General features: G+C 44.6%; 1 protein-coding gene across 4 annotated transcripts in view; it reads left to right on the forward strand.

Annotated features, from left to right (window-relative positions):
* Positions 1–25,905, forward strand: part of KIF16B (kinesin family member 16B) — a 717,875-nt gene that overhangs the window by 457,123 nt on the left and 234,847 nt on the right. The window contains exon 24 of one of the 4 annotated variants that reach the window (XM_063918524.1): positions 6,348–8,953. The exons of 2 other annotated variants lie outside the window; for them this stretch is intronic. In XM_063918524.1, the coding sequence (XP_063774594.1) occupies positions 6,348–8,393 (2,046 nt within the window). In that variant the 3' untranslated portion in view covers positions 8,394–8,953. Of the gene's footprint in view, positions 1–6,347; positions 8,954–25,905 lie in introns of those variants that run through there. One more of the 4 variants, XM_063918525.1, reaches the window with a different exon arrangement.

Consider the following 25,905-nt stretch of genomic DNA (forward strand, 5'->3'; position numbering starts at 1 on the left):
TTAGGTATGTCGTCAAACCTTTTATGCAAGGAGTCGACACTGTTGCGTAATTCCTTCCACAGCACCATCCACTCAGGTGTCGACCCCGCAGGGGGTGACATCACGTTTACAGGCATTTGCTCCGCCTCCACATAAGCCTCCTCATCAAACATGTCGACACAGCCGTACCGACACACCGCAAACACACAGGGAATGCTCTGACAGAGGACAGGACCCCACAAAGACCTTTTGGGGAGACAGAGAGAGAGTATGCCAGCACACACCAGAGCGCTATATAACACAGGGATCCCACTATAAATGAGTGTTTTCTCTTATAGCTGCTTTTTTATATATCAAATATATATATCTATACTGCGCCTAAATTTAGTGCCCCCCCTCTCTTTTTTACCCTTCTGTAGTGTTCAGACTGCAGGGGAGAGCCAGGGAGCTTCCTTCCAGCGGAACTGTGAGGGAAAAATGGCGCCAGTGTGCTGAGGGAGATAGCCCCGCCCCTTTTTCGGCTGACTTTCTCCCGCTTTTTCTGGAATATTGGCAGGGGTAATTTTACATCTATATAGCCTCTAGGACTATATATGATGTAGATTTGCCAGCCAAGGTGTCATATATTGCCCTCAGGGCGCCCCCCCCCCCAGCGCCCTGCACCCATCAGTGACCAGAGTGTGAGGTGTACATGAGGAGCAATGGCGCACAGCTGCAGTGCTGTGCGCTACCTTGGTGAAGACCGAAGTCTTCTGCCGCCGATTTTCCGGACCTCTTCGTTGCTTCTGGCTCTGTAAGGGGGACGGCGGCGCGGCTCCGGGAACGAACACCAAGGTCGGGTCCTGCGGTCGATCCCTCTGGAGCTAATGGTGTCCAGTAGCCTAAGAAGCCCAAACTACCACCTGTTAGGTAGGTTCGCTTCTTCTCCCCTTAGTCCCTCGCTGCAGTGAGTCTGTTGCCAGCAGATCTCACTGTAAAATAAAAAACCTAAATATACTTTCTTTCTAGGAGCTCAGGAGAGCCCCTAGTGTGCATCCAGCTCAGCCGGGCACAAGAATCTAACTGAAGTATGGAGGAGGGTCTTAGTGGGAGAAGCCAGTGCACACCAGTAGTCTAAAGCTTTCTTTATAGTTGTGCCCAGTCTCCTGCGGAGCCGCTAATCCCCATGGTCCTTACGGAGTCCCCAGCATCCACTAGGACGTTAGAGAAATAACAAATATTAGCCCCTTCCTGTCAGCTTTCCTCCTCCTTGTACCTCAGTGGCGGGGGTTCATAGTGGAGTGCTGCGAATACTGAGCAGCGGACGGTCAGGCAGGTGTGGATGTGGGTGGGCAAGGAAAGCTGTGTATGGAGGCAGGAACTGGAAGATGTGTATTCAGGCGGGTAGGCTGGCTGGGTGGTGAGACACAGTGGCCGTGACCTATGATATCACACCGCCGCATCTTCAAGGCATAGGTCACAGCTGGAGCACAACTGATCCTCTAAGAAGAGCCTGGGCCAACAGTTAACTCTGAAGGTGCAGGAAGCTGCTCTGGCTCCGCGGCACACCTTGCAACTGGTCGCGGCACACTAGTGTGCCACGGCACACTGGTTGAAAAAGCCTGCACTAGACGATGCACTTGCCAATGCCGCCCCCACCGCTGGGTACACACTAGACGATGTGTACCCAGCGGTGGGAGAGGCACGGACAAGTGCATACACACTTGCCAATGCCGCCACCGACAAACGGGGGGGGGGGGGGGGGTATCCTCAATTAGGCAACATGTCCCTCGCTGCCGATACCGCCCATGCATGCCCGATAACGCTGATGATGTGGACGCATCGCATCATTTACATGCCCACACACGGACCATTTTTAAACAATATCATTCCGATCAGTCGGAAACACCCACATGGGAAGGGGCCCACTCTTACCATGAGTGGGCCCCTTCCCATGATATATTTGGAAATCCACTGTGTGCTGCTAGTTATATGCTAGTGTTTTTCACAGATCAGGCACACCGTAATGTCCAAAATCCTCTCTGTGCTCGTCAGTAAAACTAGTGGTGCTGCCGCCATTCCGATGATATAACAGTGGGGAGAATTCAGTTAAGGGCGACAGCTAAACATTTTGTCCAAACGGTGAACTGTGAAAAGAGCATGAAAAAGTAGGGAGACCTTCCTGGAGCCCTTAGCAGTACCATATGATAGACTGTTAGTGGGCATGAGGAAAGTACTGGACGCTTTAAAAATAAATAAAAAGGTGTCAAAAAGCTGATTTTTGCATTTAAAAAAAACAACATAGGGCCTTATTCAGGTTTGGTTACAAATCGCATCTAACCGGAATTTTCCCGTTCACCCGGCAGGCGCAAGGGCAGGGCCCCTCCTGCGCATATATACCCGCATTTATTGCAAGTGACCCACAGTAAAGGCGAACACCTCTGCCTGTCATTCAGTGAGGGGGTGGCAACGCTACGTTTCCAAGGCGGAGACAGAGCGTTGCGGGGGCGCCAGCAGGAAAACGGGGGTGATAGCTTCCGAATGGGGGGCGTGCTGTAGGCTTGATTGGGGCGGCTACATGACATCGCACGCAACCGCTCCACGCAGCCAGGCTGTGCCTGCAGGAGCCAGCCACAATTTCAGAGATCATGCTGAAATAGCAGTGCGATCGCAATTTCAGCACGATCGCAGTGGGTGGGCGATGAGCTGCGTGCTGGCTAGGATTGCCCTGTGATGTGCGGCCCCCAGCATGCTAGTACAAGGATTGTAAATTCTGCTGTTTATCAGAATTTACAATCCTTACTGAATAAGGTCCATAGTACAATAATGTATCATTGGGGAGGTGGGTCCAAGGGACTCTGAAGCAGGTTCTGAAATGTTTACCTTAAAATAAAGATGCTCCCTGCCCTTTTTACCTGCTGTGGGGTTGTGACAAAAACACACGACTTTAAAAAAAAATCAGTGTGAGTAGGAATTGAATTGCAAATATAATTTGCAGTGCAAATCTCCCGTGAATTTGGCACGCAGGACCAAACTCGCACCTACAGATGTGTCCACATACATCTATCCTCCTTGCACTTTAAACAGCCCTTCTAGTCACACCATATCATGGCGTGGCTTGGTAGCAGCGAGCGGCGTTTTGTGCAACTTTTTCCATTGAAATGCATCTTAATTGCAAAGCAAGATATGGATAGGACACACGGCCTGCTTTTGCTGATTAAAATGATATGCGACTGCCGCTGTATCTGCACATGAAATGCTACGTTACATTGTTTTCCTAGAATAGTATTGTTCCTAGAAAACATTGTAACGTACCATCTCGTATGCAGATACAGCCGCGGTCGCACACTGAATATAGGCATGCCGCATATCATTTTAATCAGCAAAAGCAGCCTGTGTGTCCTATTTGCATAGTTTTGTGAATAAGATGCATTTTCGGCAAAAAAAAGACACCTGACGCTAACGGAGTTGCATGGGACCTGTCCGCTCACTCATGCCAGGCATTGCCCGCTGCGTGGCATATTAGGGCAAGATGTATGAGGACACATATGTAATTAAATTCCCCCAATGACCCTCAAGACCGTAGCAGGGCAGCTGCGCCCTCCCCTCATCTCTTTGGTACAATATGAAGTGGAAGAACGTCTATGTGTTTGTGATGAGATTGGGAAGAGTAGGTAGGTTGTGATATGAAAAGTAGAGGCATTTGGGGGATATGATGATAAGAGGGAGATTGTTGACATGAAAGATGTACCCCTGGATGGTGCTAGAGATGCCCCCCAGTGCAAAGTATCACTCTCCGATTTTACCTGGGCGCACAGCCTAATGAAATGTGCTGCGCTTAAATAAGAAAGGGAGAGAAGCCTTTTCTTTGACATAAGTACCTTCTTCACCTGAGAAGCACTTTGCTTTATGGACCTAATTCAGAATTGATCGCAGCAGCAAATTTGTTAGCAGTTGGGCAAAACCATGGGGGTAATTCTGAGTTGATCGCAGCAGGATTTTTGTTAGCAGTTGGGCAAAACTATGTGCACTGCAGCGGAGGCAGATATAACATGTGCAGAGAGAGTTATAGGCCCTACACACATGCCGATTTGTTTGAAAGATATGAACGATCTCGTTCATAAATGAATGAGAACTCGTTCATATCTTTCAGTGTGGAGGCTCCAGCGATAAACGATGCGCGGCCCCGCGCTCGTTCATCGCTGGTCCCCCGTCGGCTGTGCATGCAGGCCAATATGGACGATCTCGTCCATATTTGCCTCCACTTCAATGGAGCCGCGTAACGGGGGTAGTGAAGAAACTTCACTCCCCCCGTCACTGCCCTTCCCCCGCTGCCGGGTCGCTCGTCGGCCGTATCCGCCGTCGGGCAGCTCGGCGGCGGATTGCCAGTGTGTAGGGCCCATTAGATTTGGGTGTGGTGTGTTCAATGTGTAATCTAAATTGCAGTGTAAAAATAAAGCAGCCAGTATTTACCCTGCACATAAACAAAATAACCCACCCAAATCTAACTCTCTCTGCACATGTTATATCTGCCTCCCCTGCAGTGCACATGGTTTTGCCCAACTGCTAACAAAAATCCTGCTGCGATCAACTCAGAATTACCCCCCATGTGCACTGCAGGGGGGCAGATATAACATGTGCAGAGAGAGTTAGATTTGGGTGGGGTGTGCTCAAACTGAAATCGAAATTGCAGTGTAAAAATAAAGCAGCCAGTATTTACACTGCACAGAAACAAAATAACCCACCCAAATCTAACTCTCTCTGCACATGTTATATCTGCCACACCTGCAGTGGACATGGGCCCTCATTCCGAGTTGTTCGCTCTGTATTTTTCATCGCATCGCAATGAAAATCCGCTTAGTACGCATGCGCAATGTTCGCACTGCGACTGCGCCAAGTAACTTTGCTATGTAGAAAGTAATTTTACTCACGGCTTTTTCATCGCTCCGGCGATCGTAATGTGATTGACAGGAAATGGGTGTTACTGGGCGGAAGCACGGCGTTTTAGGGGCGTGTGGCTGAAAACGCTACCGTTTCCGGAAAAAACGCAGGAGTGGCCGGAGAAACGGTGGGAGTGCCTGGGCGAACGCTGGGTGTGTTTGTGACGTCAACCAGGAACGACAAGCACTGAACTGATCGCACAGGCAGAGTAAGTCTGAAGCTACTCCAAAACTGCTACGAGGTTTGTGATCGCAATATTGCGATTACTTCGGTCGCACTTTTAAGAAGCTAAGATACACTCCCAGTAGGCGGCGGCTTAGCGTGTGTAACTCTGCTACATTCGCATTGCGACCGATCAACTCGGAATGAGGGCCATGGTTTTGCCCAACTGCTAACAAATTTGCTGCTGCGATCAACTCTGAATTACCCCCTATATCCAGTGTACACTTTTTTATAGCAAGAATGGACCTGGAAGCGTGATGTTACACGCTGCATATCAGTTTAATCAGCAGAAGCTGCTTGTGTGTCCTATTACATTGCTTTGCGACCAAGAAACATTTTTCGTGGGAAAAAAAACACAAAAAAGACACTCACCGCTACCAACTTACATGGCTCTCACACGTTATGTGCAACGCGACTTGTAGCACACAGAGCAAAGCTGTAAGAGGATACATCTGTAGGCAGAATATTTTGGGGGGCACAAAAAAAAGTTTTTCGTGATGTTTATTCTGTTACTCGTGGTGAAAACACAGAGAATCTGTGATAAGTTCACTGACCTATGTGTTTTCTCTGCCAGATTCGTGGAAAAAAAAGCTTAGATATCCGGAATTTTTCTGGGGAGCATATTGAGGCTCTGAAAATAAGTTCCAGATAACAGCTGCCATGGCTGCCGCTTTGGTGCTAGTTGTATAGCCCCGGGAAATTAATTAGCCTGCAGTAAATTACTGCAGGCAATTGAATTCCCCCTTAATATCCATTTAAATACTAGCCCTGTCAATCACTTCTTATCATATGGAATCTGAAGATACATAGTGGGACATGTATCAAGCAATAGCATTTATCACGTACATTCTATAAAATGACAGGTACAAGCTGATTTTTTGCCATAGGCAGCTTTTCCACATGTCCACTACCCACCTCTTTACACTTCTTGATACATCACCCCCATAGAGTACAGTGCAACATTTTACAAACTAGAGTACTGTCTCATTTATTTTGATCTCTACTGGAAAGTATTTTAAAGTAAATGAAAAAACTTAAGATATTAAGATCATGAAATTTAATCATCTAATCAGTTCTATAAAAAAAAAAAAACTGTTAATAAATAAAGCGATGGAAAGATGGTAATTTGCCAATCAGCACAAATCACACAATTGTCTCTTCTTGTGAATCAAACATGTGTCCATCAAGGAAAAGATTGTTTGCTTTCTTTAAAATGTTTTACACAGAAAATACAACATCCTCCGGCAAATTGTGGAAAGAGATCTGTTCCCAAGATCGGAGCTCTATCCTCTCCACCTACGAGACAAGTCAGCATGGCATTTATTGAAAGGCAGAATGTAAATCCTGTGCCTGCTAATTTGTATTCTGGCTTCACAAGAAAATGTTCTGACTCTCAAGAGAAACATTTGAAGGATGAGCATGAGAAGGGGAAAAATAGATCATCCATTAGTGAATATTTTGACTTTCTGTCTGACACAGAACGTGAACCAAGGCACCTTCTCAGTAGAAATCTCTCTAACAGCGAATGCGCTCATCAAAACATCTCATCTACTTCTCAGCAAATTCCTGCCAAGACCAAAGGGAAGCATTTAGAAAGTGTATCTGGTGACCGCGATTTCTTTCAAATGGAATCTGACCGGACTTTCTTCCAGCAGATGTCCTCCTCCGAGATGAATGCAGCTGATAATGAGCAACCTGAGTACAATGATGTATTTCATGGTAATCTCTCGGAGGCCAGTATGCTTCCTGAAAAAGATTTAAAGATGAACTACCCAACTCACCAGGGTATCCTCCAACAGTCGCCTGCATGTCAGCGTGACTCTGATTCTTGCAGAGATGGCTCCTTGTGCCAAGACGCAAAACCACATAAATACAGCCTGCAAAACCTTTTTAGCAATTTTTCTTCTCTTTACAAGGAGCGGCAGCTATCGTCAATACAGAATGTTATTAAGCACACTAAGGAGTTGTGTCGTGTACAGGCAGATAGCATACAGCACATTCCAGGTTTCTCACGAATTAAAGACCTCCAGTTTGGGAAGTATTTTCAGTTAACACAGTCAAACAAGAAACAAACGGACTTAGCGGTTATGCATCCCCATGAGAACAAGGTGACACTGTACAGCATTGTGCAATCAGACATGGAGTACACAGAAGCCAGACAGCCAATGCTGTGCAAGCTTTCTCTTAGGAAAGACGCAGAGGGCCAGCATCTATGTAAAAATGAAAACCATGTGCCAGAAGGCGGCAATTTGTTCCCGCACAATTTTTTGAAGTTCCCAGAAAAGCTCTTGAGACTTAAGAACCACCATGCGGAAGACTTTCTGGATTACTTCCTCTGCAATTTGCCAGACTTGCACGTCCACAAGAATGATTTTAGAAGTGTATATTGGCTTTCAGTTGCCAACAAGTGCCACCTGGAGCCACAGCCTGCATGCTTACTTGTGTTCACGTCACATCTGTACTTTGTGTCAGTTACTGACACTGAATCTGTGCATCTCTTTACTGTTCCACTCATGTCTTTGCAAGAACTTCACATCTGCTTTGGAGGACAAAGTGTAGATCTTCTTGGGTCCTTTGAGGACTCTCCTCTGACTATATTTACATTTGATAGTCCTTATACTCTTCAGCTATGTCGAGTTTTGGCAAACATGCTGATGACTGACTCAGACTACGCCAAGTCTATCAGACATCCGCTCCTCAGTAGGGATCTGATGGAGCTGTCAACCGACTGGAACGCAGAAATCGCTGACTTTGTTTGCACTAATGGATTTAAAGTGACTTCTAACTTCAGGAGTGCATTAGCTGACATAGTTTATCTGCTTCATGAAAATACCAATGAAACAAAACCACCATTAGGAGATATGCACTTGTTGCTGTACACATCGGCAATGATAGAACTTAAACATGGACAATGTTCATATAGATCAATAGCTCTCACTAACACATCCATAGCTCTTGTGCATGATGGAGTGCTTCATCCAAACTTGTGGCTTACCGGCCCGTCATCTTCACACTGCAGTCACATACGGATGCACAGTTTGAGTGATGTAAAAGTCATTATATTAACAGACGGAGACGATTTAACCAAGGTGACCATTGTTTTTTCTAGAAAGGGCAAAGAAGTAGACCCGCACATAGGTGAAAGTGAATTGCTTACCCTTGTTTCTCGATCGGACTTGAAGGACAACTTGTCTACAGCTACAGATGTGTGGAAAATGACTCTCAGTTCATATAAACATGCCCTTTTTCTTATCAAGAACTTAATACGCTAAGTCATACAGATGTGTCCTCATACACTATTTCTGCACTGGCACCAACATCCCTTCTTAGAGTACCAGGTCCTGCGCAGCTCAGCTTGTGCTGCACATTTTTGTTTAAGAGAATGTCATTGCAGTGTGATGCGACAAAACCACTTTGAAAGACTGCACTGAGTAATTTGATATGCGTCACTTGTATATCTGTATGCGAAGTGCTACGATGCAACAGCCTCGGCTTTTTTTCATATCAAGTTTTGTTGTGCTTCGTATACAGACTCAGACTCTGTGGCACACAGGGGCACTTCTAGAGAGAAGGATGCACGTGTGCAGTCTCTGTCTTGGCACCCTCCTCTCTAGCTGGCAGCAATGTAGACTCTGGGCACTAGGGTCACTAGGGCATCCTGGCGCTGTCTCAGAGTCTACTGCGCATATGCAGGTCCCTTGGGAAATGGCACGTGGCCATTTTCCCCGTGATTTTCTTATTGCGCATGTGCAAAATGCCTGGAAGATGCCTGCTGCGCCATTATTTCTGCAGTGATGCTGCTGATGTGGGACTCTGGAGGGTAAGTATTGAATAAAATGGGTGCAGTGTGTGCGGAGTGGGCCCCCCCCCAGACCGTGGGGGGCCCAAGTTCACCACACACACTGCACCCATTATAAATACGCCAGTGATTTCACATGAAATTAAACAGTGCTGTCTCATGACACGGTTTTGTTGCATTGATTAAGACTCACATTCACATGAAAAAGGCGATAGGGGTGGCTTAATCGCGCCAGGCATAACGTTTTGAGCCTAGGAGCTGAATGTAATGCCGCCTGAGTTCTGCAGCTGTGCAGGATGCCGGCTGAACTCTTTTTTTTTTTTTTTAAAGGAGCAATCACTTACAAGGCATGGTTTTGCCTTGTAAGTAATTGCCCCTTTAAAAAAATGTCCGAGTTCTTCCGACATCCCACACAGCCGTCAAACTCAAGCGGCATTACATCCAGTCCCAGGTGTGAGGACATATCTGTAAATGAAAGAAAATTATGTAAAGTTGTTTCCAAACTGGATGTAATATTGTACAATTTGTCATTGTGACATTCCAAAATTGCGCACTTTTTTTTATTTTATTTTACAGATACTCTGCTTTTACAGTCCAAGCAACTGTAGATACGATAGATTTAAAAAAAAAAAAAAATGCTGTTAATAACATAATTACTTAATTGTAGAAATGAAGCTTGGTAAGTTTCAATTGTTTCAGTTGTTTGAGTCGGTTTAAATTGCTTTAGATGTTAATTGTTCTCTAAAATATAAATGTCGAGTTATTTTACTTTATTTTATTTTTGTTATTTGTGTTGTCAGTAATGATATTAATAGAACGAAAACAGAAAAAAAAATGTTTACTGGTATTAGATAATGACATTATATTTTTATAATTAGTCTTTATTGAATTTAGTGGGAATGGATGCAATATAAAAAGATAACAACATTGTGGTTAGCGGTACAGATGCAGTATCAAATCACATTGCAAACGTCACACACGTTTTTCACATACAGTAGTAGGGTCCGATTATTATTGCTCAGTGATAGGGGTTTTATTGCATTTAAATTTGAAAATGAGTGATTATGAAGGCAGATGATACCCTACAGCAAGTCATGGAAGATATATGTATATGTGAAGCAGTAAAGCTACAGGATAATGTTCTGTACTGTTGTAAATCATTAAAAGTCTGATATAGAAATGGGGGAATGCTTAGCTGATACGCGTTTCCTGGAGGTTCTGAAGTCCAGCCTCAGGTTATTTTGGGAATTTAGCTTTTGGCTTATATTGTTACTAGCAGTGTCAGACTGGGGCATACAAGGCCCACCGGGGGGGGGATGCAGTGGTAGGGACCCATGTTTTAGGGGTGTGGCCAGTCTGCAGCTGCCACAGGGGCTTGGCTAATTATTAGAGAGTGTAGGGTATGGGCCCCTCAATAAATATATATAATAAATACTGCTAGTGCATGCATGATAATGTACCAGGTTAATAACCGTAAAGTACTGTAGATAATATTCGTAATGTATAATTCAAATGCATAGTCTACAAACCTGATCACCAGGAGGGGTTTGGACACACAGTGGTGCCCACCGGGATTTTCCCTTTTTCTTTTCTTTTCTCTCTCTCTCTCCCCCCTGTAGCCCTGTGGGCCAGTCTAATCCTGGTTTAGTAGGTTAGTTGGACCTCATTCTGTAAAAAGAGGTGAATTATATATTATATAGAAGTCAGAGGGCTTCCATAACCAACACCAGCAGTGCAGAATGTGTTCTCTGCTGGATTATCGAGAGTGGCTGCCATGAGATGAGCTCTGGCTTGTAGGAACCACAGAGGTGAATAATGTAGTCAGTTGACCTTCAAGAGGCTTTGGAGGTAGAACCTCTGTATGAGTGCCATTCTGCGTCCATTTTGTGTGGGTCCACCAGCTGGGTGAGCAGTTCAAATCCTTGTTCAATGAAGAGAATTGTGTTTATTGGATTTTGCTTTGGATTATAACTTTGTGGAGTTGCCCAAGTAGTAGTTGATGTTCAGCTTGCAAGAAGAATGTAGAGTCGCTTCGCTGTAGAAGGTTTCCCATTGTTTATAATCGCTTTGGCAACACATTGATCTACCAGAGATGTTAGCTCTTATTTTTGATAGCTTTAGAATATTAGAGTATGTGCACAGAAAAGTTTGCATTTTTTTTTGGTATACTGCAGTTTTTTGGCCGAGATTCTCCAAATAGTGCATGGGTTCACCAAATAAAACACATATTCAAACTGCGCATTATGTTTCTGAAAGGTGTGCTTGTGCTATTTATGAAAACGCTGTGATACTCAAATTACTTTGGTATTCTTCATGTGAATTTCCCATTTATATTTTAGAATAGCATATGTTTGGGATTTTAGTTTTGACATAGCAATTGATTAAATGATTGGAGTTAATGCCTTCGTTCATTTGCTGACATCTACAGAATTTCCAGCATTTTATAGGGACTCATTTGGACAATTGATTTGTAATACGTCTGCAGCGCAGGATTGTCAAATTAAGTTTAGCACCTGGAATTTGCATTATGTGGCGTGTTTTCTCTGATTTCTCCAATTAAACATTTTATTAAAAATAAATATACACATGGGAACTACAATTTCATGTATTCTTCTTTATTAGAGCACAGTTATGTTGGTTATGTAACAGTCGGTCTAGATTGTAGACGTTTATTATGTTCTTGTCAGCCCAGTAAAAAAAAAATAACATTGATCGTATCAGATCACAGTTGCAGAAAGTTCTTATAAGGAGTGATCAAAACCTGCAACACCGCCCCTGTTTCTAGCTGGTGACAAACCATGGAATCCTGGGTAAAACAGGTTGCACAGAGCAGGTGCCAACTCTGGATAATGCAGGGGTGGGCAATTAATTTCTACAGGGGGCCTCATGAAAAATCTGAAACGTGTTGGAGGGCCGAACCAATGATGCTGATGTTGCTTGCGGTGGTTTATACTGCCACTGTTAGTACTTGATTCTATACTTAATTGTATGTGGTTGTCCTAATAAATGTGTGGTTTTATGCACTGTGGTGCACACCCCTTCTTTTTAATTGAGTTGCACACATTACCTGACGGTGGATATGGGAATAAGGGGAAGAAGCCAACCTAATTAAGAAGGTCTTAAGTGCACCAGGTCCAGCGCTGGGTATTTACAGGAGAAAATTAAGAGACAATTGAACCTGGGACTTGTAGTTCCACAAGCAGTACTTGTGGTGCTGACTGAGCGGCGCGCCGTCAGGCAAGGAGGGACGACGGACTTATCAGGAGGCGCCTTGGGAACATGCTGGCGGTGACTGACAGGGGAAGCGGGCAATGGGGAACGATTGTGTCCTGCAGGATGCGCTGTGAGTCACTCGTCCTGTGTGTGCCTCAGCCAGTAGCATTTCAGTATTGGCTGAGGCACACACAGGACTGTGATTCACAGCGTGTCCTGCAGCACCCGAGCATCCATGGTGCAGGGAGCCTGTGGGCGGAGAGGGGCCGGACAGGGGTGGTCAAAGGGCCGTATGTGGCCCGCGGGCCATACTTTGCCCAGGTCTGGGATAATGGAAGGAACAGATTAGTAACATTTAACAATAGCTGTTAATGCATTTTAAAACAAAACTAAGATTTGTGACTGTAAAAAGTGACCTCAAGTGGTAATAAATATGCAATTTAAATAAATAATTACATAGTCTTGCAATAGTAGTACCGTATATTTGTTTACATTTATGGGTAAACTCTGCAATCTAGATTTCCATACTGTATGAAGAATTAAAATTGCACTATTTATCCTCACATTTTATTTGTTCTTTAACTTTAGTTATTGTTACTTAAAGTGGACCTGTCTGCTATTCTCTCCCTCACCTCCTCTTCACCACTCCTCTGCCTTGCTTTTTTTTCCCTTTCATTCTCTGGCCCCTCTGTATATGGGGGGTATTCAATTGGCTCCGGTAATCTCTGAGCTATTGAATTCACCCCCCTGCCTATTCAATTGAGGCCTGTTTTCACCATTTTTTTAAGGAAATTTTCACCAGTGCCTTTTCACTTTTTTGTTTTGTTTATTGGCATTGGCAGAAAATACCTCAAAATCTGCGAAAATTACTTGCTTTTTTTTTGCCAGTGCAGGTGAGAAAACGTGGATTCACCAATCCAAGAGTTTTTTGTGCATCCTGAATTTTTCACCTAGGCAAAAAAATGGCCCTGCTATTGAATAGGGCGAATCCCCATTCACCCTAAAATTAGCGAAAAGTCCAGTTTTTTCGGCTAGGCGAAAAAAAACCCAGACCTAATTGAATACCCCCGAATGTTTCTCTCCTGCACATCTGTTTCTTGCTCTTTTCTCCTTTTTTTTTTTTTTTGTTAAATCTTTTTTAGGCTACAGTAGCTCCCCCTCCACGGATCATTTTTCAGTTCTTCCAGTTGTTGCGTTTGGAGCCTGTAGATATACTGTATACTGGAACTACCTGGAAGTGACATTACTGACACTGGTGGGAGTAGACAGAGTTCATGCCTACTGTCACTGAATGCCAGCAGGATGACATCATTTTTCAGCAGTTGACTTTATTATATAGATTAAATTTTGGCCAAGAAAGTGACATCATACATTAAGAGAAACTTTTTAAAGTATAAACACTTAAATAGCTTTGGGTAAATGATTTAGCTAAACTACTCATAGGATTTTATTTGTGCTTATCCGTTCATTGCTATGGAGCGTTGACATGGCTGCCGGGGCTATGGATGTACACAGCTCTGAGAATTGTTTGTCTTCTCCAGCAAACAAATCAGTAAATCTTGTAGTCTGACACCAGCAAAGCATATAGGTGAACCTGTTACTGTGTTCTAGTAGGGTTACTTGCTCTTTAAACCAATCTGTGTGTGGATTTATGACTTGCTGAGTCCAATTTTACAGTTTTTTTCTTTAAAGAAAGCTTGGAATTTTCTGGTTCCCCGGAGCTGGATGCTGGCGAGGTCTCGGAGATTTCTAGCTTTTATGTTGGCGAATAGAAAATGGGAATTTGAAACAACGACCTTGGGTCAATGCAGTGCTGAGCTGACTTATTGCATTCTAGTCAGTGGGTGAGTTCAGCATGGCTCCTTTATAATTTGACAAATCAACATCTTTAACATTACCTTCTGTTACTCAGACTCCCCTGAAATGAAAACAAATACAATCCTTTTAATTCCCAAACACATTGCTCTAACAGGCTGATTCCAACTGAGAGCTACGCCATATTCCGGACTGTAAAGTATAAGTTAGCACTGCACGTGCCCGGGAAGTGAGCGTGCTTACGTTATTGCGGCAGACTAAGAATTTTCAGGTACCTGCGGACTGATACAAATACACAACGGGGATGATGGCGTCATTAGCAGTAGAAAACTGCTTGTTATTGGGTGTCTGTAAGTGCGTTACTGATGCTGATAGGTTCTTCTTTCCCTTGCTCGTGCATATTTTTTTTTTTTGTGTTTTGTTGGAAAAAAAAATCAGTACATGACATAGCCCATTATATTGACATGGGGATCCGGTCTGAAGATCGATACTGTCTAGGTCGACCACTATAGGTCGACAGGATTGGAAGGTCAAAAGGTCGACATGAGTTTTTCACATTTTTTTTCTTTTTTTTTGAACTTTTTCATACTTAACGATCCATGTGGACTACGATTGGAATGGTAATCTTTGCCCGAAGCATGACGAGCGAAGCGAACCATGCGAGGGGACACGGTGCACTAATTGGGGTTCCCGGTCACTCTACGAAGAAAACGACACCAATTTTTTTTTAAATAAAACTCATGTCGACCATTTGACTTGTCGACCTAGCACATGTCGACCTAGACACCCTGTCGACCTTCAGCCCTGTCAACCTAATGACTGTCGACCTAGACACTGTCGATCTAATGATCCACACCCATTGACATGTATTAGCAAATTCAGTTTCTCTTACGTCCTAGAGGATGCTGGGGACTCCGTAAGGACCATGGGGATAGACGGGCTCCGCAGGAGACATGGGCACTTTAAGAAAGATTTTAGGTATGGGTGTGCACTGGCTCCTCCCTCTATGCCCCTCCTCCAGACCTCAGTTTGATACTGTGCCCAGAGGAGACTGGGTGCATTACAGGGAGCTCTCCTGAGTTTCCTGTCAGAAAGTATTTTAATTAGGTTTTTTATTTTCAGGGAGCCTGCTGGCAACAGACTCCTTGCATCGAGGGACTGAGGAGAGAGAAACAGACCTACTTCTGTGAGTTTCAAGGCTCTGTTTCTTAGGCTACTGGACACCATTAGCTCCAGAGGGATTGGTACGCAGGTCTCACCCTCGCCGCCCGTCCCAGAGCCGCGCCGCCGTCCTCCTCGCAGAGCCGGAAGATAGAAGCCGGGTTAGTATGAGAAGAAAAGAAGACTTCAGAGGCGGCAGAAGACTTCTTGATCTTCACAGAGGTAACGCACAGCAGTAAAGCGGTGACAGAGGGGTTTCAAGAGGGGGGGGCACATAATTGGCGCATATACATATAAAAGGCGCTACTGGGTAAACATTTTGTGTTTCTTCCTGGGTCATATAGTGCTGGGGTGTGTGCTGGCATACTCTCTCTCTGTCTCTCCAAAGGGCCTGGTGGGGAAACTGTCTTCAGATAAGAGTTTCCCTGTGTGTGTGGTGTGTCGGTACGCGTGTGTTGACATGTCTGAGGTAGAAGGCTCGCCTAGGGAGGAGGGGGAGCGTATGAATGTGAGGTCTCCGTCGGCAGCGCCGACACCTGACTGGATGGATATGTGGAATGTTTTAAGTGCTAATGTAAATTTATTGCACAAAAGATTAGACAAAGCTGAAGCTAGGGAACAGTCAGGGAGTCAACCATGTCTGTCTCTATGTCGCCGGGACCTTCGGGGTCTCAAAAGCGCCCACTATCCCAAATAGGAGACACAGATACCGACACGGATTCAGATTCCAGTGTCGACTATGAGGATGCAAAATTACAGCCAAAAGTGGCTAAATATATTCGTTATATGATTATTGCAATAAAAGAGGTTTTGCATATCACAGAGGAACCCCCTGTCCCTGACACGAGGGTACACATGTATAAGGGAAAGAAACCTGAGGTATCTTTTCCCTCCTCACATGAGTTGAACGAATTATGTGAAAAAGCTTGGGAATCTCCAGACAAAAAACTGAAGATTCCCAAAAGGATTCTTATGGCGTATCCTTTCCCGCCAACGGACAGGATACGGTGGGAATCCTCCCCTGGGGTAGACAAAGCATTGACGCGCTTATCAAAAAAGATAACGCTGCCATCCCAAGATACGGATACCCTCAAGGATCCTGCTGACCGCAAGCAGGAGGTTACCTTGAAGTCCATTTACACACATTCTTGTACGTTACTCAGACCGGCAATTGCGTCGGCCTGGGTTTGTAGCGCTGTAGCAGCATGGACAGATTCCTTATCAGCGGAAATTGAGACCCTAGATAAGGATACCATTTTATTGACTCTAGGGCATATAAAAGATGCTGTCTTATATATGAGAGATGCTCGAAGAGACATTAGTCTACTGGGTTCCAGAATAAACGCTATGTCTATTTCTGCTAGGCGAGTCTTATGGACCCGGCAGTGAACAGGTGATGCCGACTCAAAGTGGCATATGGAGGTTTTGCCTTACAAGGGTGAGGAATTGATTGGGGAAGGTCTCTCGGACCTCGTCTTCACAGCTACGGCAGGTAAATCGAATTTTTTGCCTTATGTTCCCTCACAGCCTAAGAAAGCGCCATATTATCAAATGCAGTACTTTCGGTCAAATAAAAGCAAAAGAGTACGTGGATCGTCCTTTCTTGCCAGAGGTAAGGGCAGAGGAAAAAAGCTGCACAACACAGCTAATTCCCAGGAACAGAAGTCCTCCCCGGCCCCTGCAAAATCTACCGCATGACGCTGGGGCTCCACTGAGGGAGACCGCCCCAGTGGGGGCACGTCTTCGACTTATCAGCCACATCTGGGTTCACTCACAGGTGGATCCCTGGGCAATGGAAATTGTTTCTCAGGGATACAAGCTGGAATTCGAAGAGGTGCCTCCTCGCCGTTTTTTCAAATCGGCTCTACCGACTTCTCCCCTAGAAAGGGAGATAGTGTTAAATGCTACTCACAAATTGTGTCTTCAACAAGTGGTGGTCGAGGTTCCCCTGCTTCAAAGAGGGAAGGAATACTACTCAACTCCTGTTTGCAGTTCCGAAACCGGACAGTTCGGTCAGACCCATTTTGAATTTAAAATCCCTGAACCTATACTTAAAACGGTTCAAGTTCAAGATGGAATCGCTCAGAGCGGTCATCGCCAGCCTGGAAGGGGGGGATTTTATGGTATCTCTGGACATAAAGGATGCATACCTTCATGTTCCCATTTATCCACCTCACCAGGCGTACCTGAGATTTGCGGTACAGGATTGTCATTACCAATTTCAGACGTTGCCATTTGGGCTTTCCACGGCCCCGACGATTTTCACCAATGTAATGGCGGAAATGATGGTGCTCCTGCGCAAGCAGGGTTTCACAATTATCCCATACTGGGACGATCTCCTCATAAAAGCGAGATCACGAGAGAAGTTACTGAACAGCGTGTCACTTTCACTGAAGGTGTTACAGCAACACGGCTGGATTCTCAATATCCCGAAGTCGCAGCTGGTTCCTACGACTCGTCTGACCTTCTTGGGCATGATTCTGGATACAGACCAGAAAAGGATTTTTCTTCCGATAGAAAAAGCTCAGGAACTCATGACTCTAGTCAAGAACCTATTGAAGCCCAAACAAGTGTCAGTACATCATTGCACTCAAGTACTGGGAAAGATGGTGGCAACATACGAAGCCATTCCCTTCGGCAGGTTTCATGCAAGGACTTTCCAATGGGACCTATTGGACAAGTGGTCCGGGTCACATCTACAAATTCATCAGCTGATCACCCTGTCCCCCAGAGCCAGGATATCTCTCCTGTGGTGGCTGCAGAGTGCTCACCTTTTAGAAGGCCGCAGGTTCGGCATTCAAGACTAGATCCTGGTGACCACGGACGCGAGCCTCAGAGGGTGGGGAGCAGTCACACAGGGAAGAAACTTCCAAGGACTTTGGACAAGTCAAGAGACTGGTCTTCACATCAACATCCTGGAACTGAGGGCCATATACAACGCCCTACGTCAAGCGGAGAACTTACTTCGCGACCAACCAGTTCTGATCCAGTCAGACAACATCACCGCAGTGGCTCAGGTAAACCGCCAAGGCGGCACAAGGAGCAAAGTGGCAATGGCGGAAGCCACCAGGATTCTTCGCTGGGCGGAAAATCATGTAAGCGCACTGTCAGCAGTGTTCATTCCGGGAGTGGACAACTGGGAAGCAGACTTCCTCAGCAGACACGACCTGCATCCAGGAGAGTGGGGACTTCATCAGGAAGTCTTCGCACAGATTGCAAGTCAGTTTGGACTGCCCCAGATAGACATGATGTCGTCCCGCCTCAACAAAAAGCTACAGAGGTATTGCGCCAGATCAAAAGACCCTCAGGCGGTAGCAGTAGACGCCCTAGTGACACCGTGGGTGTTCCAGTCGGTCTATGTGTTTCCTCCTCTTCCTCTCATACCCAAGGTTTTGAGAATAATAAGAAAAAGAGGAGTGAGAACAATTCTCATTGTTCCAGATTGGCCACGAAGGGCCTGGTATCCGGATCTGCTGGAAATGCTCACGGGAGATCCGTGGCCTCTTCCTCTGCGACAGGACCTGTTGCAACAGGGGCCCTGTCTGTTCCAAGACTTACCGCGACTGCGTTTGACGGCATGGCGGTTGAACGCCGGATTCTAGCGGAAAAGGGCATTCCGGATGAGGTCATTCCTACTCTGATAAAGGCTAGGAAAGACGTGACAGCGAAACATTATCACCGGATATGGCGAAAATATGTTTCTTGGTGTGAGGCCAGGAATGCTCCTACGGAAGAATTCCATCTGGGCCGTTTCCTTCACTTCCTACAGACTGTAGTGCATTTGGGCCTAAAATTAGGATCCATTAAGGTTCAGATTTCGGCTTTATCCATTTTCTTTCAAAAAGAATTGACTTCTCTCCCAGAAGTACAGACTTTTCTGAAGGGAGTGCTGCAGATTCAGCCTCCTTTTATACCTCCGATGGCGCCTTGGGACCTTAACGTGGTGTTGAGTTTCCTTCAGTCGCACTGGTTTGAACCACTTCAAACGGTGGAGTTAAAATATCTCACTTGGAAGGTGGTCATGTTATTAGCCTTGGCTTCGGCTAGGCGAGTGTCGGAATTGGCGGCTTTGTCTCATAAAAGCCCCTATCTGGTTTTCCATATGGATAGGGCGGAATTGCGGACCCGTCCTCAGTTCTTGCCTAAGGTGGTGTCATCTTTTCATATGAACCAACCTATTGTGGTGCCTGTGGCTACGCGAGACTTGGAGGATTCCGAGTCCCTTGATGTAGTCAGGGCTTTCAAAATTTACGTGGCCAGAACGGCTAGAGTCAGAAAAACAGAAGCACTGTTTGTCCTATATGCAGCCAACAAGGTTGGCGCCCCTGCTTCAAAGCAGACTATTGCTCGCTGGATCTGTAACACGATTCAGCAGGCGCATTCTACGGCTGGATTGCCGTCACCAAAATCGGTCAAGGCCCATTCCACTAGGAAGGTGGGCTTGTCTTGGGCGGCTGCCCGAGGGGTCTCGGCACTACAACTGTGCCGAGCTGCTACTGGGTCGGGTTCAAACACCTTTGCAAAGTTCTATAAGTTTGATACCCTGGCTGAGGAGGACCTCATGTTTGCTCAATCGGTGCTGCAGAGTCATCCGCACTCTCCCGCCCGTTTGGGAGCTTTGGTATAATCCCCATGGTCCTTACGGAGTCCCCAGCATCCTCTAGGACGTAAGAGAAAATAAGATTTTAAACCTACCGGTAAATCTTTTTTTCGTAGTCCGTAGAGGATGCTGGGCGCCCGTCCCAAGTGCGGACTACTTCTGCGAGACTTGTATATAGTTTTGCTTACATAAGGGTTATGTTATAGTTTTATCAGTTTTGGACTGATGCTAAGTTGTTTTTTCATACTGTTAACTGTTTAATGGATACACAAGTTATACGGTGTGATGGGTGTGGCTGGTATGAATCTTGCCCTTGGATTAACAAAAATCCTTTCCTCGTACTGTCCGTCTCCTCTGGGCACAGTTTCTCTAACTGAGGTCTGGAGGAGGGTCATAGAGGGAGGAGCCAGTGCACACCCATGCCTAAAGTCTTTCTTAAAGTGCCCATGTCTCATGCGGAGCCCATCTATCCCCATGGTCCTTACGGAGTCCCCGGCATCCTCTACGGACTACGAGAAAAAGATTTACCGGTAGGTTTAAAATCTTATTTTTGCCAGCATAACAAATGTTACAAATAGGATTGCCCAGGTTGCAAGGGTGGCCAGAGTTGCATGTGGGGTGCCTGGAGGCTGGAGCACCGCCACGCACTTCATAGCAGTCAGCTTCCTGCTTCCAGCCGCCTCATTTGGTCAGCTGAGGCCGGCCCATGCTGCGTAAGGGCCCTGGTGCTGCACTGGTTAAAAATACAGATGTTATAGGACACTTGTCTATATACCTATCAGTGAGGTTGAGGGTCGCCTGTAAATGTATTTGCACATAGTAAGTTATTGCATCCTGTACTTTATTTGGCAGGTGCAGAATTTGTGCCGTTATTTTTAGCTGCACATGCCTAACAATTGCAGCCACTTGCTGATTGCCGTACAGTAATGGGGTGAAGAAACAAATGAACCACACACAACCTGAGTTGCACACGTATAGTTTCAGCTAAAATGTGTATTTTTATTGGCAGGTGTTTGGTATAGGTAAGTTCTGTCCATATTTACAGTAGTTTTGAGATGCACTTAAGCCTATTAAGTCGTCTTTATCTTGCATCTATTTGTACAGGGACAAGTCTACATACCAACGTGCAGCTCTCAATCACCCCCATAGTGTATTCACATCCAGTAGTACCCACACACAGGCAATGAACATAAGGTGTGACCAGAACGTGCTGGTCTGGTTTGTTCAACGTAGGTGTTTGTTTTACATAGACAATAACATATACTGTATAAAACATTGATTTTCCAAGAGTTGTAATTGAATCCTATACTATATACAGACCCTTCAACATGACCCCTTCCATCAGGTATAAAATGCTCTGCTCCTGGTCTTCTCTCTTAGCAGTAGTACTCACTGGCCGATGGCAGAGAGATGTGTGCTGAGCGAACCGCTCAGCACACATCTCTCCCGGCGCTCAGCACAGCGCGATCTGTGCTGAGCGTGCGGGGGGAGACGGGGGGGGCCGCTCACTTCACCCAGCGGGTGAAGTGAGCGAACTGCTAGATTGGCCTGCATGCAGGCCAATCTAGCAGCAGCGATAGTGATGCGCGGGGCTGCGCATCGCTATCGCTGTGAGGGGTACACACGGAGCGATCGTGCTTAAAATCTAAGCAATCTAGTCAGATTGCTTAGATTTTAAGCAGCGATCGCTCCGTGAGTACCCCCCTTTAATGTGTGATTGCCATCACCTGTGTTGATCTAGTTAAGTGATGAGAAAGGTGTTTCTACAGCAATCATCAAATGAGGGGGAAGCCCAGGAGGAGAGCATTCTGTGTCTGATGGAAGGGGTCATGTTGGAGCGTCTCCTATGTACTATACATGCTGTTCAAATTGGGATCTGGTCTTTAGGTCGACACTGTCTAGGTCGACAACGATTGGTCGACAGTAAGTAGGTCGACATGGTTTCTAGGTCGACATAACAAAAGGTCGACACAAGTTTTTCACATTTTTTTTTTTCATTTTTTTAACTTTTTCATACTTTACGATCCCCGTGGACTACAACTGGGATCGGTAACCTTGGCCGAAGCATGTGAGGGGACACGGTGCACTAATTGGTGTTCCTGGTCACTGTATGGAGAAAACGACACCAAAAAGTAAAAAAAAAAAAAACTCATGTCGACCTAGAACATATTGACCTAGATTCCCTGTCGACCTAGAAACCATGTCTACCTACTTGCTGTCGACGAATAGTGGTTGACCTAGACACTGTCGACCTAAGTCTAATCTACCTAACATACCACACCCTGTTAAAATTCAATAGCACATTGCGGTAATGTAACATGTTAACCCAAAAAAATTGCCCAAAATCCCCAGTCGTGATGAATGCAGCTTTTTACAGTAGCTTGGCAATTGTCCTCATAGTATTCGGGATCACTGTGGCCTGCTTAATATGACAATAGGCTCTACAGCAGTGGTTCCCAAACATGGTCCTCAAGACATGCCAACAGTCCAGGTTTTAGGGATATCCCTGTTTGTGCACAGATGGTATAATCAAACTGCCTAAGTTATTAATTAAGTCATGTGTTCCTAAGCATTGATATCCGTAAAAACCTGGACTATTGGGATACCTTGAGGACTGTTTGGGAACCACTGCTCTATAGTATATCCTGACACTTGGCATGCAACAAAAAATAACCACTACTCTATATTGCACTTCTTCTATATACTAACATAGAGCTGCCTACAGGTGCTTTCTACTATAAATTGTGCTGTACAGTACAGTACAGTACAGATGTGCCCAGCGACATCTTACAAACGAGTCATGGTAAACTCAACTCTTTGCCGCGAATAGGGTGCCTGCGAATGGGCGTACACATCCACTTCCATAGGGAAGCATGGAGTGTATGTCCGCTGCAACTAGTCGCGGCAGGCCGCACATAATCACCGTCGCAATGCGTACGTACGTGGCAGGTGATTACGTACAAGATGGCGCTGGGCACATCTCTAGTACATGCAATAGCAACCAAAATCCGTAAACCTTTTATTGTAAATAACAAACTACGTAATCAATTTTCCAATTACAGAACAAATTAAAGAGCAGCAGAACATGTTTACAGCACTGTATATGTTACATGCATGCAATGAATCCCTCTATTTCTGGTGTCGTTCCATACTCTCTATATCCCGGTCTGCTGCTGATAATTGAGAGGTAATCTGAGCATGGTCTTGGAGTAATGCTAATGTGCAGCCTAGTTAAGGAGAAAATAGGAGAAAATGTTAGTAAAAATAATATAGTCATTTCTCAGAGGCTAATGCATTCACCTATCTGCAGGCTGCAGAACTGCTATATCATCCTTCATAATTATTCATCACTGAAACACAGCATAGATAGATATGTCACCATGTCGGTTTGATAGCAAGATCCATTGCTGCTTAAATTATTCTCCATATCTCTTACCGCACACCTGGGTTCCAGACGCCAAGCGTCCGTTGCAATGGGAGGTTTGTGATATCCATGCTGATCCTGTGTGTAATTCTGCCTCAGAATATCTGTGCTCTAGAGGCCAGTCCTCCTTTATAACAACCTTCCCAGCCGACATTCAGACCCCTAACAAGACTCCAAGCAACATGACATGACTTTATGCCCTGAGGAGCTGTCACAGGAAGATTGATGCTACCTTACCTAGGTTGCCGTGTAATGGGAAATGTGACCAAAACACATTCGCATGTAACACTGTAAAATGCTACACACATAAATCTATCCAGATATTAGTCATTTTTAGAACTGAGCTGTGCTTATTTTAGATTAATTTGAAACAAATGGTACGTCGTGGTCTGTCTTAATGTATAAAATTGTCAGTGAGTGAGGAATAATCCTCGTCACAATGTTTCTAAATTATATTCTGGCTGTGGGTTCAGAAGTGAAAGAATGATTTATTTTTGTTTTATAGCGTCTATTAACAACACATTTAACATGGTCTGTAGTATGATTATATAATTGACAACTTCCAATGATGATGTGGTCCCCAACTGACATGGGAATCTTACATTTTTATAAATTATATCATTGTTAACATGATTTATATGTAATAGTATCAGATAAAATAACCGTTCTTTGCCTTTTACCCTGAAGATGTCTGACTCACATTCTGACCATCTGGACAAATGCATGTTTGATTAAAACATCGGGAGCTTGCGTTTGGGTTTGAAGCAGGACTTTAATTTCTGTCAGCGGTGTATTTTATTATATATATGTATTATATTTATGTAGTTAATAGATTTAAAAAAAAAAAAAAAAAACAGGTTTTATGTATTTTTGTGTGAGACCAGTAATGTTCTTAAGGCTCCCTTTATAGATTTTCCTGGATAAAACTTCCACACGTATCTTGCACTGCTGCTCACACACTCCTTCCTGTACTTTGTCCTGATGTTTTACTACTTCCTGCCAGTTTAGGTTCCTACATCTTTTTTAACGGTTTGAAAATACTTTTAAGGAAGTAATAACCTGCAGGCCAGTGTGTATCATTCCTGACTTAAAATGAAAACACTTTGCTGGTTGGGCCATGTCTCAATCAACCCAAATACTCTCTTTCGACCATATGCTTTTGGGGTGTGGTATGTTAGATAAAATAGACTTAGGTCGACCACTATTGGTCGACAGTAAGTAGGTCAACATGTTTTCTATGTCAACAGGGACTCTAGGTCAACATGTACTAGGTCGACATGAAAAAAAAAGGTCGACATGAGTTTTTTAAATTTTTTTGGGTGTGGTTTTCTTTGTAGAGTGACCGGGAACCCCAGTTAGTGCACTGTGTCCCCTCGCATGGCTCGCGGTTTGGGCAAGGTTACCGGTCCCAATTGTAGTCTACGTGGATCGTCAAGTATGAAAAAGTTCTAAAAATGAAAAAAAAATTGAAAAGCTCATGTCGACCTAGTAGAGTCCCTGTCGACCTAGAAATCATGTCGACTTAGACAGTGTCGACCTAAGTCTTGTCGACCTTCAGACCGGATCCCATGCTTTTTGACCACTGAAAATTAAGACTGTTGCCACATAATCCAGTGCCATCTGCGACCTGAAGAAGTCTAGCATAAGAGAAAGGATTTTACATTGGCTAAAGCTGCACTACCAACTAGTAAAACATTTCCTATGGTACAACCTGCCCCTATCAGGAGTCCCAGGGCACCAGAGGGAGGGAAGCCTCTTGCTCACACCCCTGACCAATCAAAAGCTGCAGTCTATTTATTGTGGCTTTTGATTGGCTCACACCCAACCTGTGTTTCTGTCTAGGGCATGGGTCTTCAACCTGTGGCCCGCCAGCTGCTGTGGAACTACACATCCCAGCATGCCCTGTCTCCATTTAACATGCCTTAATAACAAAACTTTGGCAGGGCATGCCTGGGATGTCTAGTTCCACAGCAGCTGGAGAACCGCAGGTTGAATACCTATGGTCTAGGACTTCAAGCAGAATGGAGGGGCTACATCAAAGCAGAGTAGAACCTTTAGGAACATATTCTCCTAGGTAGTAATGCAGCTTTAGCAGGAAACCGTTAGGGTTTGCCTTTGACTATTTTGATAATTAATGTAATTGGCCACAGAAAATCTTGATGTTACTTAATCGATACATAACTAGAGAAGGTATCTGAGAGACATTGAGGTTCGTTGGATAGAGACTGACAATTGCCCGGATATCTCTTAAGCTATTGTTAATAGTCTGCTGACAAGAAAGCAATACATTTATGATGTACCGTTTGGTAAAGCCAAAGGCCATAGTGAAAATCAATCAGTTTGATTTAATGGCAAAGCAAAGGATGTCAGAATACATAAAACAGAGTGATGTACTGACATACTCCTTCTAAACACTGAAAATGTGCAACCACTTTTTTAAAAGGGTAAGAGATAATTCCATGGTAGGAAGATATAAAGTAATCCTTTACAAAAAAAAAAAAAAAAAAACACCTCTATTTTTTACATGTAAAACTGATTTTGTTGAATGTCATTGTAAAAAAGAAAAAAAAAGTTATTTGAAAGTAATGTGAACAGGTGAGTAGATGACGTCACTGCCAAAATCTGGGACACTGTACATGTATAGTAAAGTTGCAAAGTTTTAAAATAAAATAATTTAAATTATGCAAGTAACGGAGTTTAAAAACCCAAGTACAGTACAGTATACAACTGGTAATCAAAGCATTTCTGCAAACCATCATTACTAATATAACT

This window comes from Pseudophryne corroboree, chromosome 4 (genome assembly GCF_028390025.1).
Source record: "Pseudophryne corroboree isolate aPseCor3 chromosome 4, aPseCor3.hap2, whole genome shotgun sequence".
In the NCBI taxonomy this organism is placed as follows: Eukaryota; Metazoa; Chordata; class Amphibia; order Anura; family Myobatrachidae; genus Pseudophryne; species Pseudophryne corroboree.